Here is a 20964-nt window from a genome sequence, read left to right on the forward strand (position 1 = left end):
AAAAGAGAAGAAAGCTCAAGAGGAGAGAGGAGGAGAAGCAGGCCAGGTGGGGCACTGGAGGTGAGCTATACAGTAACTGATTCAGAGAGAGGACTAGAAAAACATGGGGGAAGACTGCATCAGCCAAGTGTTGGAGGAAGACAGCAGGGATAAGAAGGAAAAGGAAGTGTCAAAATATTTTTAAAAAGGAAGAGACCAAGGGAGGAAAAAGAGGAGAAAGAGATGAAAAAGAGGAGAACAGCTGTTAGGAAGGAGAAAAGAGGAAAATTATGAAAAATGAGGAGCAAAACAAGAATCAGGAGGAAGAGGAGGAGAAAACTCAACAGGCAGAAAAGAACATGACAGTGAGAAGGTGAAGGAGAAGAGAAAGAGGACTGGTTAACAAATGAATGGGGAAAAAGAGAACAAGCCAAAAAAAGGGGAAAAGAAAAATAACTGGTGTTAGCTCACAGCATTTTACACCCACTCCCCCCTTCCCCATGCCTCCCTTTACCACAACCAACCAGGAGTGGACTAGCTCAAAGCTAGCTCTAAATATAACTCTGGTGAGTGACATAAAGTAATTTTGTCTGTGCCAAATGTCTTTAATACACAATCCAGATATGAATTATGTTAATTACAGTCTTTAACAATATTGGGCACAGAGACCACAAAATAACATTATCAGTCTTGGGGATGTTACTTTTAAAAAGTAATGAGTTACAGTAGGCTATAGTCAGTTGTTAGCTACTTTAACTAAATAATTACCAAAGTAGCCTAACTATTGTGTTACTTTTTTAAATCAAATGTCTAATTACTTGGACTCGCCCCTCCCTAACCAAAACCCTAACCTCCTGTTTATCTGAAACTAACTCAAATCACTCACTTAGTAGGCTACCTATTCCTCCGCATCGCATAGGCCTAGTTATCGCTATGTTCCTACCCGATCATGAAAGTTACAGAGCGCAGTTGCAGCCGGTGCAACCCCGCTCAGGCTGCTGCAGCGAACTGGTTCATCCTGTTAACCGTTTTTCTACCACTTCAATGAGTTTTTGAAACATTATTTTAAGGTTGAAAAACAACATAGTGTTGCTTTAAATACCAGTGCATAAACACCGGGTAGACTGGAGACATCTTGGTTTCATCCTATCACCATTCAGCGTGATTTTACCTTTTCCCCTTTAAATGTGTAAGGTATCATTGAATTATTTTGTACTTTTATCTGTGTAAAGTAGATTAGGCTACATAAGCAGAAAAGAGTTAGGCTACTACCCTTATGTCTAAACTAGCAGAAAAGAGTTACTACCCTTATGTCTAAACTACTTGCCTAAAATGATTGTCCAGCATAATGTACAACAAAATCACACATTGACATTTGTGAGTATTAATTGAGAAAAACAAATTCCTCCTTTGTATGATTTATACACATAAATAGCCTACTAAGCAGCTACTGCAGCCTGCAACTCCTTCCCCTGCCTGTGGGCGGTGCATGTGGACAAGTGACGGTATTCTCTGGTATAAACCATAGACTGTAAAGGTATAAACCATAGAACCAAACGTGGCCTGTAGTTATCGGTCTGTGCGAGGCTCCTCCAGCAGGGGTCACTGCAGTCACTAGTCTGAATCAGCCACTGTTTACGGAAGTCCTTGTGACGTGTCACTGTCCACCAAAGCATTGTGGGAAAAAAAGTGGAGCTGACGGCCGCTGATGGCAGACTGCTCAATTTGGCAAATATCTTCGATTAGTGGGCAGTTTTTAAAAAGCTTCCATTGACGGGAACGATGCTGGTTCGTGGATCCGCCGTCCTCTCGCTGTGAGGAAGGCGAGCGTATGCCGGTGTCATCGCTGCTCTCCTGCGCCCGAGCGCCCGAAGCAGAGAAGTGGGATACTGTGTCAATGGACCGCGGCGTTTTTATTTTCTTTTCCAAGGGAGGCGAGTGAAGTAGCGACGGATTATATCCCCGCTGTGGATGGGTGGGGGGCGACCGCGCTCCCGCATTCCTCTATCGTTTGAAGTTTCTTGAGATTTCTGTCGAAAGGCGCCGTCAAAAAAAATGTCGACCAGCAGTCCCGAGGCGGTGAAGAAATTGCTGGAGAACATGCAGACGGACCTGCGGTCTCTGTCCATGGAGTGCAAGAAGAAATTCCCCCCAGTCAAAGAGGTTAGCCCGGCTAGTTAGCTTCACTGAGCTGTTGCAGCCACCGGTCTCATGTGTGAATCTGTTGTCCGGGACCGTGATAATGTCAATTTCACGTATTAGTTTGTGTGAACCTGATTCTCCACTAACCACCGGGCCTGTGCTCTGCTGTGGGAGGTGGGCACTGACTTGTCCCCCCATACTGTACGGCTAAATTAAAAGTTGTGGCTTCTGCCGGGCCTGTCTACCTATCAGTCGTTGAAATTCAATAACACACAGGTGTTTTTAATTACCCTAATATTGGCAGCCATAGTGGAGGGAACCCCAGCTAACCTCGGCTGACTCGCTTTTTCTTTACATAGCCTACTAGCTTGATTATTTAAGTAGGCATATTCATATCAGTGGTGATGTCTAAGTGAGTAAATGTTTATTTTCTAATCTGAGTAACTGCACACTTTTGTTTGTGTAGTTCAATGTCACATTAATTATTAGCCATCACTGACAGTGGTTCCGTGTTCAGTGTGTTGTTGACACAGGTACGAAATCCTTCATATTATGCAAAGCCACTAATTAACATGTTGCTGTTTTCCTCTAAGGCTTTGGGCACCTCCAACAAATTTCCATTCAGCCTTGCTGTATGGGGGGAGGCTGCAGAAATTAGAGATGGATATCTCAGAATCTCCACAGTTAAATCCAGAACTATTATGGTTATGATTAAACAGATGCCTCTAATCAGAGGACACTCATTGTGATTTGTGTATATTGTGATTTCCCTCTTATTCCTTAATAGTATGGCATTCTTCTTCTTTAAAGACAAAATTGAGCTCAATCTTTATTTCTTTATCTTTGCCATAAAAGACCTCTGTGTGGTCTACACTGGTCCGTGCAAGTATCACATTGCAAGCTGATATCACAACGAGCGAGTTTGTATTGACACAGCTGAGGGCCATTTCATACAAGTGTTTTTTTTTTATTCCTTCAAGTGACTTAGTGTTTGTGGTAGCTGACTGTCTCTGTTGTGCAGCAGTGATGGTGACATTTCTAATGACATCATGGCTCAGTTAGCTTAGAGAATAGAGTAATGCACAGGGATGTGATGCGATGCCAGGGCCTCTCACAGTGTATGTGTGTGTTGTCTGTGAGTCACACGAAGAAGACAACAGTCGACCCAGCTTTTATGACTCCACTTTTGCCCCTGTGACGACACACCTCTTGTTTATGTGCTCTGCTTTCAGCCAGTCCTCAGGGCTGGGCCACAGGGCATTTACATCTGGAATGTCACTTCTTTTCATTTGATTCTTATTATAAACGCTCAATGATATTATCGTTTTGAGGCAGGTTGGTGACACATGACTTTGGGTAGACACATACTCCTCTTGCTCTGTTGGTTGTTCGACTGCACTGCATTTCCTCATTGTGCAGATGCTATTTCATCATTTCATGTTACTGTAGTGCACACAGGGTGTAGGTCGTTTCTGCCAAACTAATCTAATTCAACTGACACCATCACAGCCACAGCCTCATTACCTTAATTCCCTGTAATTCCCAGGTATAGTCAGCACTCGGCTCACTGCTTGCCTATATAACAATGGTCACACAGGTCATTAGATGAAATGCTCTACTGTATGTGGGGCTTTTGTGGCCATGGAAATATGCGCTGAGGCAGCTGAACGGGGAAATACATATCAGGCTACACCAGCTTAGGCTGTTTTCCCTCAGGTCTCACCTTGGATAAAGACAACCTTTAAATGAGAGAGAAATAGTCCAGGTCTTTTATGTTTCTCTCACTGCAGACAGATTTGATACCTTGACTTGAATGCTGCTTCAAAATGAGGTGTGTATGTGGCAGCGACATACAGCTGGTCTGGCTGCTCGCTGGCCTTTGCCGAGGGGCCTTAGGAAGCATCTCCTTCAAATATTGATTTATCATCACCCAGGTTTCCTGGTCCTGACCAGCATTCTTCCCCTCGGGGACCACAGGAGTGCACAGAGCCACTTTGATGTTCCCCCCCACACACACACTACCTGAGCTCACTCACGCTCTGGTTGATGGTGCTCTGATTGGAACAACATTTTCCAATTTAGCCTGCCATGATTATATTTGCTGGGATGTTTTCGTGCAACAAACAAGCAGCGAGTACCAGAAATCGTTGTTTGACTTCAAATGATTTGAGTGACTCTTACAGCACACCAACGTTGTCATCATTTCATTCCTAAAATATGATTTATCTTATGGAGGACTGCTTCTTTCAGCCTTTGCTGGTTAAGCTGCTCAGGCATTTTTAAGTGATTCATGCTTGATAGTAAATTATCAAATCTTAATACAAAAGCATTGTACCCCTATTGTGAAAGAAGATTAAGAAAGCCCTGTCCTCATTTCCCAGCCAATCTTCATTCCAGTTCCTCCCCCATTTCCCATGCATCTCCCACAGTGACATTGCACCACAGCCAGTGTTTCTCTGGGTTAAGAAGGGCCAAAAAGAGACTCAATGTTTTTTCTTTTCTTTCTTTTTTTTTTTTGTATCATAGCTTCACTCTTAGAATCTGTTTTTCATTGAGTAGCATTCAGTGAAACCACCAGGGCTTTACTGTCTGTTGTGCTCTGATTGCTTTTGCCTAGGTGAAAAAAAACATCAGACATGCAGGCTTCCTCTGTCTCTGTAGATAAGTCAGGAGCTGTAACCTGTATGCGTCTTGTAGTGAAATGTGACTGCTTGTCGTCTTGGGAAAACATGCAGGATTAATGAAAGCATTATGGGCAACCTTTGTATGGCTCACTTAACATAACTCATTTTCTAGACAGGTCATGTTCGCTAAATAACAGGCAACATGCAGTGAGGATTTGGTGAAGTGAGACTCTTGCGCTGATGCTCCAACTGAATATGTCTTCTCCATAATATGCTAAGTCAGTTCCATAAAACTGCTGAGTTCTCACAGTGTTTCTGGGGAAGTCAATCTGTGATGAGCCTCACTAATGTTGCTTTGCAAAGAAATGAGCTGGCACTCAGACTTGGGTCAGTTCCGCTTTGAGGATCTCTACACACATACAAAAAAAAAGGCCCTTGAGAAGAAGTGAAACTACTGAGCTCCTCCTGATACAGCCTGACAGGGGTTGAAACTCGATATTTACAGTAATGTTGCTATTGTCCAGTGTTATATTATGTTCTGTACTGATCCCTCCACAGTCATTCCTGAGTGTTTTCACTGGGCTGTTTGCATTTGTGAAATTATACAGTAGTATGGAAAATGCTCCAGTGATTAACATACTGTACATCATTACAGGGTGGTAGCACATCACTTAAAGGTATATTTCAACATTTTGGCAAATTCGCCCATTGCCATAATCCCTACAGTCCTAGTAGGTTTGTTACCTTTAATTGTTGGTGCAAGCTGTTTTTTGACTGGCGGAGCAGAGACATGAGCTGCTCAGAGCTACGCTACGGAGGCATATGGTATTTCAGGCTTTCCCTCATAAAACTCATTAAATACACAATTCAACAACTCCAAAACGCTCTTGTGGACAAGTTGTGACCTGCACATTCACCACACTATGAGATAATAACGGAACGTTACGAGACAGAGTTGTTTTAGAGGCGAATGTGTAACCAAAACTACATTTCAGACACAGCTGCTGGGTGGAGTGATTTCAAAAGCGCAAGTAGTTCTGAGTATTTGCTTCATGTGTCGTAATGTTACATAATTATACGTTATTATTCATAGCGTGGTGAATGTGCAGGTCACAACTTGTCCACGACAGTGTTTTGGAGTTGTTGGATTGTGTATTTAGTTTGATGAGGGAAACATGGAAATACCGTGCAGCTCGTGGCTCTGCTCCGCCGTTCTAAAAACAGCTTGCACCGACAATTATAGGTAATGAACCTGCTCCTAAAACTATAGGGATTATGGCAATAGTTCAATTTGCCAAAAATGTTGAACTATCCCTCTAAATGCTCAAGCTTACTCTTTTATCCTAAAAGAGCTATGTGCATGTCACTCTCCATTATCCACTGTGCAAAGTCAGAATCTAGATCAAGAAATATCAGACATCAGACCTTAAGTGAATGAAGAAGCTGAAGCTTGGCCAACATTCAGCACCTGATGTTACGCATACATAATGGTTGGTCATTAAAACCTCTTGAGGTTTAATGCCAAGTAGTTGTAAGTGCATCCCAACAGACTTTAAAGATGGAGTAGGATTTAGCTTGGTTAAAGTATTACTCTGTTAAAATTCTGCTCCAACAACAACAGCCTGGAGGCCTCAGCTAATAGTTAACATCCCAGCAGATAAACATTGTTGGTGATGTGCCTGTTAAATGCAAACAAAATTTGCCATTCAGTTTTGTTTAAAATGACAATATTTTCCTCTAAAGCACTGTAGCCAATCAAGCTCTGCCCTCTCAATGACATCATCAGGCCAGTGGCATTTCCATCCACATGGAGGTGACTTCACGGTGCTGACACAGAGAAGTAAGGTCTAGACTTACGTACTGCAACAGAAAGCAAAAACAGCACTTTCTATAAGGAAGTGGTGGGGAAAATGTGTTGTTGTGCAAAAAGAGACATTTCACTGTTTGTGGTCATCTTTTGGACTCCATCATCCTGCAGACAATGGTGACGTTTTATTGTGTAGATTGATGAGGTTTCGTGCACAGAACCTGCAGAGAGTTGTTGTGATTGTCGAGCAGGGAGCATGTGGCTCTACATCAGGCCGAGAGGAAAGGAAATCCAAACACTCTGCTTCTAATTAGAGCCATTTGTCGGTTTCCGGGTTCTCCTTGTGTTGGACTGACTCACAGTTTCTCTGAGGTCTCAGCAAGTCAAATGACCTCTTCCTCCCTACCTCATTTAACAGCATCTCCTCTGTCAGTGCAGTTTTATTGTCTACGTGGTCACTGGACATAAACATGCATGGCTACATTGGCAAAGCCAGGGTCTGTTGAGTACAAAGAAGGCTCTTGTCAGACTTGAAACACTTTTTTTTTATAACATGGTGATTGGAGGAAACATGCTCATCTTTCTCACTGACCTCAAGAGACAAGCTGCACAACCTCTGGGTGACTCACTTAACATCTGACCAGACTGACGGACTGTCTTTGCAGAAAGGTGAAGTTGTGGTTTATGTTCATTGATGGAACATCACAGGTTTGCGTGGTCTGAAAAAAACAGCAGATCTCTGAGCTGAGAGTGATTTATCTTCTCTTTCTTATAAGAAGAAGAAGAAGACGAACTTTAAAGAGATAGTTCAACATTTTGGCAAATTGGCCCATTGCCATAATCCCTATAGTTTTAGGAGTAGGTTCGTTACCTTTAATTGTCGGTGCAAGCTATTTTTAGAACGGCGGAGCAGAGCCACAAAAATGTTGAACGATCCCTTTAAGAATCGCTGAGCATTTATTTTTAATCATTTAGTTGATTTATTGTCGTAGGTCTAAATGGACCCATACAAAGCCAGAGGAAGTATTTCCTGAGATTTAAAACTGGAAGTATTGTTTCAGTTGTTTATTTTTTTTAAAAACCTCATCCAGATTCTCCCAGACTTTGCAGTTTTGGCGCTTGGCTTTAACAGTTATCCTTAATAAAAGCCACAGTATATTATTGTCTCAGCCTCTGGGAGTATTGAAAGTAGCCACGGGAGGATTTGTAGTTATTTGGGACTGAAAAGATGTCTGTGTTGCCCTCACTGCCCTGTAATGAACTCTGGCTCTGTGTGAGGAACAAAGGAGAAGAGGGAGCCTAGCGTTTTTTGAAGATTAACTTTATAAGGAGCCACATGGTAATAGGCCAGTTCACAGTTTGTATTAACAGCCCAGCCCACTAACCAAGCGGTTGCTTGGTGACCGACGATTCAGCAGGTTATGAATTGTTGACTTGGACACGGTGGCTCGACCTTGTGGCTGTTCATATGACGCGACATTGTCGGCCAAACACTGTACCTCAGCCACTCTGATGTAAAGAGCATTTGCAGCATTTCTCCTTGTGAAGTCTGTTGATGTGACTCACTTACATTTACGAAGACTTTCATCTTGAGAATGCAGAGAAGCGGAGGCTGTGTTTTCACCATGTCGAGCTGTAAATGGTCACTTTGTGGTCGTTTAGATAAAAAGGCTTATTATCTGAAATGATTTGGTTCACGCTCGACCTCTGTGACCGCAGACATTTAATACGATGATGATGGCTGCTTTGAGAATACAGTTTTGAGACTCTGCCGGTAATATTTAGCATACGTTGTACGCTTGTGATGTAGTCAGAACATGCAGCGGCTGTATGCAAAATACATCAAGGTAACAGAGGCCCGTTCACTGAGGATGTTGCAGCTCCTCCAGATGCCAGTGATATACCTGTTGTTGGGATTAGAGGCAGCAATGTTTTATCTATTTATTGTTTTACCAGAATAAAATGATAAATGGATTACATTTTATCAAGGAAATCTTATCCGCAATGATAAGTGCATTTGAAAAAAAAAAAAAACAGAATAGTTCAAGCAGTGTTTCCCCCGGCAGCGGTGTGTTTGAGGACACTGTACCCATGTGAGTCAGAAGAGCTTCGACTAAAATGACCTTAGAATAATTAAAGATATTATCCTTAATGTTTGTCTTGACTTTTATGTATGATTTTACAGCCTTTGACATTTATCAGTGGAAAACAATATTAAAAACTGAAATGTCTATTTACCAGCCTAAATGAGTTTGTCTGTACCAAACTAATTTAGGCAACATCCGAGCATTATTTGTATTCAAACTGACACGCCACGGCCCATACTGTACAGTTACTGCCATATTGAAGACTAATTACTAACCTTCTACATAGATTTCATCGTAGATGCGCTGCTGAGATAATAAAAAGAGAAACACTGCTATTTCTGTGGCAGGGAACAAGTGAATTCCGACATTGGTCACTGCTTTTTTTCACCATATATTGGCTGGACTATTGAGAAATGAAATAGTATTATATCATCCAAATGTAGAAGACAGGATCAGAAGGAGGAGTGACAGGGAGGAACGACTGGGAGGGATGGAGAAGAGGTTATAGGAGACACTTTCAGGAACAGTTATGCCCTTCCTGTAGTATTGTTCTTTTTGTACTGCAAGCCAAGTTTGTCATCTGGGATAATACAAAAGTGAGCTGAATTGAGGTTGGAAAGATCTTGACAGGCTTGCAGTGGCTTGCATGTCGTATACAGAGAGATGATAAGAGCAGCTTCTGTTTTGACTGCTAAATGCTCAGTCTCTGTGTTTCTCTCACTTGTCTCCATGTCATCCCCTCCTCCTACCCTTCTCTTTCTTTGACATCCCCTCTTCCCACTTTCTAATTCTTCGCATCTCATCCCCCGCCAGACACCTCACAGGGGAAATCACATTCTAGTAGCACGTTCCTCTCAAGTTGAAGCCCAAGTCTTTGCAGATTTATCAGCCCCAATTCTGTCCTTCCTGTTTCTCCCCTGTGGTTGTTTTTTGTACGAGAAGTTGTGCCCACTATCAGTAGCTCGGCGGGGGTGCACCGTCTCAACCTTTTGATACACATTATATCGAGTTTTTACCTGAATGTCTTCTCTCTTTTCCCCCCCCCCCGCCAGGCCGCAGAGTCTGGCATTGTGAAGATTAAGACCATTGCAGCCAGGAACACAGACATCCTGGCAGGTAAGTGAGAAAGTGAGAAGGGTGTTGATAAACCACAACTGAGACATCTGGTCGCCACTTTTTCAGGTGCACTTCACTCACATATTGAGTATATTTATTTGGGTGTGCTACTTTGCTCTCTTATACACACTTTTTAAAATATTTTTAACATTTCTTATATTACTCTCATATAAATGTACAATAAAATAAAGGAGACCTACATATGAATACACATAAATGCTTATCCCTCTATTTGGATGTAAATTGTCTTGATGAATTAGATTGAATTCACCACCCTGCAATTTCAAATGGGACCAGCACCTCATCACTTGAATAGCAAACTGTGCCAACACTGTCTTGGCTCTTTTTTGTGACATTTGCAGAGTTGACACATAGTCGACATTTTCTGAGTTCCACTGCTGGCTGTCCAGCTGCCTCCCTGTCGCTGCAGTCTGTACAGTTTTGTTGGAGTAGATTTGTTATTGTAACAACAGTGCAGTGACATGATACAAAAAGATCAGTGAAAGTCGTTGTGCAGGTGTAAAATCACAGAGAAACTAAATCCATGTGACAATGAAACAGATAGTGGGATGTAATGTGCTGGTTCACTATGTTCTGATTAGAGAGAACAAATGCACTAAGATCACACTTTCATTTTACACGTTATTGTAAGTAACTGTTTAAAATGATAACATTTAAACCCAGTACAAACCTGCCACACATTTTCAACTTGAAGGTAATTGGATACAGTTCCTTGTTCTTATTTTATTAGGCAGTTCTGACCATTTCATCTTAGTTAGGTCAGGTAAGTCCTCTGTGTTTAATTGTAATTCTGCTTTTAAACCGTTAAAAAAAGCTAAAAAGAAAAGTTCTAAAACTTCATCTGATCCTAAAAATGACATTTTGGGTTCTGTACAACCCATTTCATATGCATTCATTTTATCTGTGCTTCCCCTTACATCCCAAAATGAGCTTGACATGTACTTTGATTCCCAAAATGTATTTATGCAGATATATAAAAAAAAAAGAAAAAGAAGAAAAACTGACATTGAGCCTTATCTGTGTCCTTTCCCTGCAGCTCTGAAGGAGAACAGCTCAGAGGTCGTGCAGCCCTTCCTGATGGGCTGTGGCACCAAAGAGCCAAAGATCACCCAGCTGTGTCTGGCTGCCATCCAAAGACTCATGTCCCACGAGGTGGTGTCTGAGGTGAGGACAACGAGTGCGCCTGGTGTTTGAAATGTTGAGATACAGTATGTGCATGCAAAAAAATTAGAGATCAGCGTATACAGTAAGCATAATTTAATAAGACTGTGTTGAGATCTATGAGTTTGTGGTGGAGAATCAGATCATAAGAAAAACAGTTCATACAAACTGCATGACTTGTATCATGCTGATGACATCATTTCCGACAGCAGGCACTAAAATGATACAGCTGTCTTGCGCAAAGATAAAGACAATAAATAAATAAATAAAAGTATGCTAGAGAACAAAGAACATGTGAAGGATTGTTTGGCCTTTTAGGAGGTTTTTGCTCTACATTTTAACATTAGCCTCCGTAGCGTAGCTCTGAGCAGCTCACGGCTCTGCTCCGCCATTCTAAAAATAGTTTGCAACGACAATTAAAGGTAACGAACCTACTGCTATGACTATAGGGATTATGGCAATGGGCCAGTTTGCCAAAATGTTGAACTATCCCTTTAATGGTATAAATACTAAAGTAAACTTACATAAATGAAATGTGTTGGTAAAACCTGAGCAATAATATCATAGTCTAACCCGTTACATTCAGCTGAGAGACCTGAATGTAACACTAACCCTAACACTTAAGCTATGCAAATATAAGGTCACACATCAGCCAAAGCACATCCCTCTCTGTTACTCTAAGGGTAATTCATTCAGATCAATAGAGGGATCAATGCAACTCATCAATATCCAATCAGGAAAGGTTAATATTAGAATAGTTAAAATTGAGTTTACTACTCCTGGCACTGGTGGCCACATCTGAGAGCGTGAATCTCTCCTTTCCTCTTCCACTACTCATTTGGTGGCTACAGCTGTATCCCACATCTGTAGTAATTTCACATTTTCTATGAGCCGTCTGCAGAGTTTGGCCCAGAAATACTATGACTGGGATGCACCTGTGGTTTCACATGATCAATGTGTGCAATAGCAGTTAAACAGCCCATAGGGAGAAGGCGTAGCAGGGTATCAATCTCAGGAAATGAGATTGATACCCTTGTTTAACATAAATGAAGTTTAATATGAGCTCATGTGAAGTGTGAAGAGCTTTCGAACCATTTAAAGAACCCAGCAGGAGTCAGACCTGAGATCAGAGCTTGTTTGAAAGCCGGTACCCCGTAGCTGCAGTCCTGCTACCTTTTTAATAACACCGTGAAAAGAAAAAAAAAACTTCTATTAAAAGCTTATTGAGTCATCCCACGCTTTCTGCATTTTCACGTCAGGCGTTCATTTAATTAGCCTAACGCAGGTTTCAAAGCGTCTGTTGCTGGTGGCGACTAACTGCTCAACACTCCCAGAGTAAATCCGCTCACAAGACAAGTGTGACATGAAAAACTACTTGGTGTAATTTTGATCTCTTTAACCATTTTCTGCTCTTTTTAGACTCATTATTCACATTTGGGATGATAGTAATTATGATGAATGTATCTATTATTTGTTTTTGTAACTAATCAATAAACTGAAAGAAAACAGCTCATCACAATGTGACATATTCAGGTTGCTTGCTTTGTCCAAAACCTGGAAATCAATTAGAAACATCAAAGCCCAGCATCCTCACACCTTCATACTTGGAGGATACACACTACGATGAAGTGTGTGAGACAGGTTTTGTGAGTGAGTCAGAAGTTTTGGGGAAGTCTTCTTGGTCTTTGAAATAGCTTTTTTTTTTTAGTCTTCTTTAATATCCTCTGCCAGAGTTCTTTGTACTCGTCTCTTGAGTGGTTGTTATCTCTCTGGTGCTCCCAACAAACATCCAGCAAATCTAGGACATCAAGGACACACACTTCACATATTCTACAACACACATTTTCTGATCCATTGAACATTGTAAATCCTCTCTCCTTCTCCTGCCAGCAGCACTTTATCTCATCAGCTGCTCTCAGCTGCGGGCTTTCAAAGCGACCTGAAGGCCTCACAAGACGGAGTGAGACTACCTGTAGTTTCAAGGTGTCACCGGAGTGAGGCATTTCAGAAACTTTGTCACAGGGAGAGAATCTGGCGATGGTTAATGTCACTTTTCATCAGGGAAGGAGAGGGCTCTGTTCAAATGCCTTGAAAGAAGATGTTGTGGAAAAAAAACAAACAAACAAAAAAACAGACCAGACAGTGAATTGCTGATGGCACAACTGTGAGGGCATCTGCTGAAAATGCCAGGAACAGGAGTGTCAACATTTCCAAATCTGGGCATCAGCCTCAGCAATGAAATCTAGACAATGGTGGTCCTAAACAACATCTACAGGGTGAAATATTTTGGAGCAGCCACACTTGGAATGAATAGCAAAGATAGAAATTATAATAATAATCACTTGTTTAAAACATTCAACCACCAGAACTACCAAGCAATTCTTCCAGCGTCTTCATATGAAGAGTTTCTTTGTTTTTCATCTTTTAAAATTTATGATATTTTGGGTTTGATTGACTCACTGATTGGTTTATTCATGTTCGACTTCCTGGCAGGCTCATCTGTAATGAAAATAATGATTAGTCCCAGTCTTGGAGTGTTTTAATTAATATATATATCTGTTTGAATCGGGAGCCCTCCTGTGACTCTAGCCCTGAGGGCATTCGTGATGAGTCGTTATATTTTGGACAGCTTGACCCAAGAAAGGACGTGCAGTGTCACATACAGTCAGCATCAAGTGACATAACATTAACTGGCAGCTAGATGTGGGTGTTATTGAACTCAACGGTGTTGTGACCCCTCAGCAGGCAGCACCAGCTGCTCCCCCAAGTGTGTGTCTATGTGTATTTTTGTGCGTGTCTGTAATTTTAGGACTATGCAACCTCAGGTTTTAGTCTGTTACAAACTTGTGACTCTTTTACCGCCCCCTTGAGTTGCACTATAAGTGTATGTGTATTGGAATCAATGGTGTTTGTGTGTATGTGTTACAGGCGGCAGCAGGGAACATCATCAACATGTTGTGGCAGCTGATGGAGAACGGTTTGGAGGAGCTGAAACTTTTACAGACGGTCCTGGTCCTGCTGACCACTAACACAGTTGTACATGATGAAGTACTTTCCAAGGTACGCAGCCAGCACACTCCTGCATGACACACAGGGCCTGATCTACAAAGATCCCAAATAAAGAGCACTGAACTGCATGTTCATGGAAACATTTTGTGTATTCTTTTTTGGCGTAAGGTTTGCGGGTGATCTTCAGAAACACTTTTTGTTATACCGGGTGAAATGTTCCTTCTATCCTGAGAGTAATCAATACATATGTATTCAGAAAAAGGATACATAATCAGACCTTTGTGGCAGCTGCAGGACTGACAAAACTCTGATCAATCCATGCTTTTCGCTCTGAAAAGGAAAAACCAATCAGATGCCTTCATGTCTAGTGCCTACGCCCAATCAAGCTGCCATCTCTCTCTCCCTCCTCCCGCGTGCACGATCAGAGTCTTCGCCTACATCTGCAGAAAAGCCACACTCCAGTTTGATGGGTGGGAATGAAGCTCTGGCAATGCGCGTTGGGTGTCTTCACCTACATCCACGGAAAGGCGAAGGCCTCAGAGAGCAGTCTGAGGAACGGGGCTGGGACTTTTGACTTGTGTATTTTCAAAATGCGTCCTGCTAGAACCGTTTTTCCAGAATCTCCAACCCTGACCTTTAAGCGTAATTGTGTAATTGACAACAGGTGCAAACAGCAATAATCGAAATAAGGATTTTGAGATAAGATAAACCTTTATTGTCCATTTGCACTGAAATTTGTGTTGCGCAACAAGCTTCACAATCATCACATTTCCACATTATGTAAAACACAGCTTAAACACTCGCAAAACTTTGCTTGACATAACATGCAAGGCATATTGTAATGTTGTAGTCGTTTCCACCATGGACAGTTTGGACGGAAAGCAGAATGGCCACAAGTAAAATAAAATTTGAATGGAGTTTAGGTATTAGTGGAACAAGCATATTGTTGAGCTACAGTAGAGTGGAAATGTTATATGTCTACAGTATGTTTAGCATATGCTATATATGCCATTTGCTAAATTAGGTCATTTACATTTTCTTTTCACACTATATTCACATTAGGGTGGAAATACCCCGCATTGCATGGCAAAGTACTACGTGCTGTACTAAATGTACAGCACATGTTATTTTGCACAATCCTCACCTATATTAAAAGGAGCTTGTTCATTTATTTGTAGGTGATATCGAATTTTTTACACAAGCAAACCCACAGTAAATCAGGCCCCTAGTGTTTATTTATTTATCTCCACCTACATATTGCACATGTGGACAGAAAACTTTTTCTTTGTGAGTCATCCTCCATCTATTATTAAGTTGTGGCGATAATGTTTTATTACACCCAGCAGTACAGATTTGTGGCATCCTTGCCCCAGAGCGTGCACCGGACTGAATTATGTGGTCGTTCAAATTGTCCCACTCTGCTCATACTGTTGTTGTTCCGCTGCCTGTATCTGCATAATGCAGCATAACACTTTAATGTTTCACCCCTGCCCAGGCCATTGTGCTGTGTTTCCGTCTACACTTCACCAAGGACAACATCACCAACAACACGGCAGCCGCCACCGTCAGACAGGTCGTCACCGTGGTGTTTGAGAGGATGGTGGCGGAGGATGAGCGTTTCAAAGGTCAGAGCGTGTCACTTCTGTCTCACAGTCCTTAAAGTTCCGTTTGTCATTGATAAGATGCAAACTATTCAGTTCAATTTCATCTAATTTTTCACGCATTTAAGATTCATGGGACTTTAAAAATCCTGAGTTAATCTACACTGACACGTAAGGCTTCAGTGGGGAAGTTAAAAGCCACAGCGGCTTAAGTTCTTACTGCTAAGGTCTTTTCTGAGAGAATCTAAAATGTAATGACAATCCGTGGTTTTTTTTGAAAGCCCAAAGTCAATCAGCATGCAAGGAAACTGTTTCTTTAAAGCAGCAGTTATTTCCCTCTGTACATGAATATATGAAAGGAATGTCCTTTTTGACTTAATACTCTTCCTCTTCACTTACTTATTCTATTGTTGCTCTATCAGTGACTTGTTTAAATGCCTAAAAGTCATTATCTCCAACCCAGGCATCGTGGAGCAGCCTCCTCCTGTCCAGGGAAACACCAACAGGCGTTCCGTTAGCACCCTGAGGCCCAGTGCAAAAGACGCATACATGCTGTTCCAGGTAAGTCCACCAGGGGGCGACAGGCTTCCACACACTTCACATTGGCCTAGGGTGAAACCCTCAAGGCCAAGCTGGCTTTGAGACGTGGCTCATGATGTCATCATTTGAGGACTGGAGACAAGAGATGAGAATAGTCCCCACAGCTGGAAATGACTGCACCACTGGCCTACTCCTGAGATAGTTGAAACAAGTTGATCATTTCTTTCATCTTTGCCGTTAAATCAAAAGTGGTTTCTTTTCATCCCTCAGTTGTACTGGGCTCTTCTCCTCCTCCCACAGCAGAACTCAGTGACTTCACTGTTTCAACCACTGTGATCAATGTGGGATATAACGCTCCATTGTTTCGAATGCTGCTTTGTGACTCCCTGCAGGACTTGTGCCAGCTGGTGAACGCTGATGCCCCCTACTGGCTGGTGGGGATGACAGAGATGACGCGGACGTTTGGCCTGGAGCTGCTGGAGTCGGTCCTTAATGATTTTCCTGGAGTATTCCTACAGGTGAATGAATTCTTAAACAATTATAATGTACGGACTGCTATTAGATGGATCATATACACAGAAAGCACTAAAGCACAACTTAACCGAAGGAACTAAGAGCAGTCATCCATCATCAGATTTTTTAAATTTTATTTACCAGGGATTTTTGCAGTGAAACAAGTTGTTTCTTTGTAACTCAACTGTTGTCCTTCTTCCTCTTCCCCCACCCAGCACCAGGAGTTCAGTTTCCTGCTGAAGGAGCGGGTGTGTCCACTCGTCATCAAGCTCTTCTCCCCCAACATCAAGTTCCGTCAGGGCAGCAGCAGCTCCGCCTCGCCAGCACCTGTGGAGAAACCCTACTTCCCCATCTGCATGAGGCTGCTGCGCGTGGTGTCAGTCCTCATCAAACACTTCTACAGCTTACTGGTGAGGAACTGATCTGCCAGTGATGGTCGACTGGTCAGAGCCGTTTCCTGATGGATGTTTTATGAGTGAGGGATTTTCTTCAGCTCAGACTGATACCCCTAATTGATTTGGTCTGATTAGCATTGGATTAGCGTCGGCGTACTATTGTCTTAGTTCTGCTCCAGGTGCTTCCATGAGCTTAGCTGCGTTTGAGTAATTCAGCGTTGCAGCTGTTTGTATTTGCTCGGATTCTATCAATCCTCAAGATGGAAATTTGTCTTTTTGCCTACGTCCAGTGAGAAGCGTGTTGAGTCACTGAACAGCTTCATCACAGTCTGAAGAAAGGCAGGGATTTAGCCAGAGGCAGTCTTACAGTTACAGGACAGTCACTTTTTTAAGTGGGTGATGATTCTGTCCTGGTCTGATACATGTGTGTCTGTCTTGCAGGTGACCGAGTGTGAGATCTTCTTGTCTCTGCTGGTGAAGTTCCTGGATGGAGAGAAACCACAGTGGTTGAGAGCAGTGGCTGTAGAATCAGTGCATAGGCTTTGTGTGCAGCCACATTTGTTACGGTAAGGAGCGTTAATGTCCAGAAACACTCGGTAACCAAACACAGTTTAGTTAATGAGTCCCAAAAATCTGATAAAAAAAATAAACTTATATTCTAAAACACTGAAACTTCTCACTCAGCAGCCAAATGGTATAATGGTATAATCTATCTGGTCATAACAGCTAAATGTTGCAGTGGCTATGCAAGAAAACAAACCCACACTCTCTGCACTATCATCCAAATAACACAAGCAACCTTTATGTTATCAGTATCTTCTATTGTGCTGTCAACAGGCTGTAAAACCGTTCAATGCCACCTGCATGGTTCAAGGAGAAGCCAAGAGAAACACATTATAGATAAACTGCTGGATTAACAGCTAGCTTGTACAGCAAAGGCTTAAAAGCTGCAGCTGAGCCTGATGCCTGACGGTCCAGGTCAGCTTGATGGAAGTTAAACAAGATCTGACAACAGTGGGAGAATTATGTTGTCTGTGAGCTTCTTTGTTCGTTTATTTGGTTTCCAGTTCATGTTGTCTTTTGTAACATCACATTTCTTTTATATATAAGCTCAATTTTTTTTTTAATTGTGTTGTTCACAGTCCAGTTCTCACCTGTTCCAGCCCCCATGTGGCCAGTCTCTGACATGTCTTCACAATGTTCTGTGTCATTTTCTTTCTTTTTCAGTTCCTTCTGCCAGTCATATGACATGAAGCAGCACTCCACGAAGGTGTTCAGAGACATTGTCAACGCCCTGGGGTCCTTCATCCAGTCCCTCTTCATCGTCCCCAATGCGGGCAACGCTGCTGCCGTCAGTGCCCCTGCTGGTTAGTTCACACGTCTCTCTTTTTAAATATATTCATTAGTGTCCGGGCAGCTGAGCTGCCAGGACGCTACTGTATTCCTAGGAATTCTTCTTTCTACTTCTTCTTCCAAGGAAATCATACTTCCCATGGGCGAAAACTCACCAAACTTTACAGAAATGTCCGACCCCATGCCAGATTTACTCAACTCCAAGGACATGTGCCCCCCCTCCTAGGGTTTTTTTTTTTTTTTTTTTTTTTACAGTGGTTTCAAATCTGCCTGCATGACAGTGAATGGCTTACTCAAGTTGTGAAGCCAAGCCACTGTTGAATTGCCACTTGCCAATTAGCTCAGCGTGATAGATGATGGTCTTTGGTTCCAGAAGTTGTGGGTTTGAGCCTCAACTGGTGCAAACGAACATTATAATGTCAACTGTCTTGTCTACCTATTCTCCCGTTGGTTGCTCAGAATTTTCCTAAATTTGCCAAAAATAGCCCAGACCCGACCCATCGCTGAACAGCAGCTATAATTATTTTTGTTGTCTTGACACGATCTATACCCAAAAGAAGCAATAACTCCAGAACAAACAAAGCAGAGCACATTAATCATAACAGCAGCCATTGCAAAAATGAAGTGCAAAAAATAACATAACTAAATTATATGTACAAAGAATACACAGCATGGTGCATTTTAAAGATTAAACACATTAAATATTATCTTGAAAGTATTTCACTGTTTTACTACAGCCATTTCTCCTCACCACAAATCATATGTGGGGGTACAGAGTCCAGTTTTCACATTTCTTGTTTGTTTGCTCTGCAGATCTCAAGGAAATGTGTTCAGATGAGCCAGAAAATCTGACTTAGATAAGAAATGAATTGGGGTGTGTTAAAAAATACAACAGTTAATGCAAATTTTGATTCAAAATGAAGCTACTGAAGATGAAATTAACAGATGTCATTTACTGCAACAAACAGTCATGGGGATGTAGTGAATATTTGGTTGCAAAGCGTGTTTTATGGTTTGTACGTATTTTATCATCTTGTGCTCGATTCCAGATTCCTGACTTATGTCATTTGCCTTTTTATTTCCCTCCATATACCTCTCTAACTTTATGTCCAGGCGGCTCAGGTTCAGGGGCCCAAGGCACAGCACAGGGCGGCCCCGGGACAGGAGGGATCAGTGGCAGTCTGACCACCCAGGCTGCATTTGAATACCGTGGTACCTGGATCCCCCTCATGACTGTCAGTGTCCAGGGCAGTGCCAAAGCCACATAGTAAGTCCTGTTGCCACATTTTATTCCATGTGTATATGTAAAGTAATATCAACCTGTAACCTGACCCTGCTCCAGGTCAGATGGACGCTGGTGTGGGGATTTGGGAGTAGAAGCTATGCTAATCAACCAACTGCGATCAGTTCATTCTAAGGTTACAACAAAGTCACGGTGTATAAATTGCAACACATTGTGGAGAGTATGTGTCCTCCTATTGCACTAATTAAACTCTCATCTAAACTGATTTCTGTCATTTAGACAATTCAGAATTTAACTTTAAAGCTTTACTTATAATGGCCAGTTTATTAAAAAAAAACTGTTGGGTTTACAGGCTCTGGGTCATAAATACAGTTAATGGGACGGGAAGGGGTGGGCTCAGAGAGACTGCACACAGGCCCGGGTTGGGCTGATCTTCTAAGTGCAGATCATAATAAGACAGAGATCAAGTGTTAAATCCTTCTCAAGGAATGAAAATGCTTTTGTAATTAGTGCTTATATAATTCAGAGGTGAAGATCTGAAACACAGAGAAGCCTGAGGCAGTGGTGTAACAAGCTGAGGTGTTGTCTAAATGGTCTTCTCTGACAGCGATGGAATCTGTTGGCTGTAATTAAAACTATTGCCGGTTAGTTTTGGAGGCTGCATGAAGCAGCTGCAGTATGAAGAGAATTAGCTGCAGCCTGCACATATTCAATGCTTGTGAGATCAGAAAGAACAACAGTTGCTTTTTTTGCAAAAGATAAACCAAAATTTGCCAAAACTGTGGTCTATAATGTAGTCAATCAATCAAACTTTGTTTGGATGGGATGTTTGAGAGGGGTTAGCACAGTTCAAACTGCCTCACAAACGAGTAATAAATCAAAAAAGATTCATCATAAGAAAGCTGACAATGAGATACGATAAAATAGGTTCTTAAAGCTGGTAAAACATACCAGGATACTGTTATCCTGAATGGCTTGGATTGTAAAAGGGTTTAGTTAGTCAACTAACAGTCATGCTAAAGGACCTAAGCAGCTGTACCAGCTCTGAATCAGATCTAGCTGATACTAGATACACTATACACTACTTAGGGATATTCGGCTCTCGGATGAAATTTCAGAGTGCATCGAAAATGCACTAAAACCTTTACAGGTGAACTTAATTTGACCTTTTCTAAACTTTTGAATGCACATGTCCAACTGTTGAATGTTTCAGTCCTTATAACATAACATGCTGTTCTCCAACAAGGTGGTTAACCACAAACATCAAAACAACAAGTCTCTGTTCCATCAATTGACACTAAATGTTCTGGTTCAATTTTTGAAACAGTTTCTTCATCCTGCTGTTCACACTTTCTTTATTATGGTATACCCAC

The 20964-nt window shown here is 41.9% G+C and overlaps 1 protein-coding gene across 1 annotated transcript in view; it reads left to right on the plus strand.

The window, feature by feature from the left end:
• The first annotated feature begins 1656 nt into the window (after positions 1 to 1656).
• mon2 (MON2 homolog, regulator of endosome-to-Golgi trafficking) overlaps positions 1657 to 20964 on the plus strand; it is a 40210-nt gene continuing 20902 nt past the window's right edge. The window contains exons 1-11 of the mRNA XM_083972941.1: positions 1657 to 2142; positions 9692 to 9755; positions 10813 to 10940; positions 13866 to 13997; positions 15442 to 15571; positions 16011 to 16108; positions 16480 to 16605; positions 16816 to 17010; positions 17437 to 17561; positions 18223 to 18362; positions 19462 to 19615. Coding sequence (XP_083829067.1) covers positions 2035 to 2142; positions 9692 to 9755; positions 10813 to 10940; positions 13866 to 13997; positions 15442 to 15571; positions 16011 to 16108; positions 16480 to 16605; positions 16816 to 17010; positions 17437 to 17561; positions 18223 to 18362; positions 19462 to 19615 — 1400 coding nt within the window. The 5' untranslated portion in view covers positions 1657 to 2034. The remainder of the gene's footprint in view (positions 2143 to 9691; positions 9756 to 10812; positions 10941 to 13865; positions 13998 to 15441; positions 15572 to 16010; positions 16109 to 16479; positions 16606 to 16815; positions 17011 to 17436; positions 17562 to 18222; positions 18363 to 19461; positions 19616 to 20964) is intronic.

The sequence above is a fragment of the Trachurus trachurus genome (genome assembly GCF_905171665.1).
Source record: "Trachurus trachurus genome assembly, chromosome: 6".
Lineage (NCBI taxonomy): Eukaryota > Metazoa > Chordata > Actinopteri > Carangiformes > Carangidae > Trachurus > Trachurus trachurus.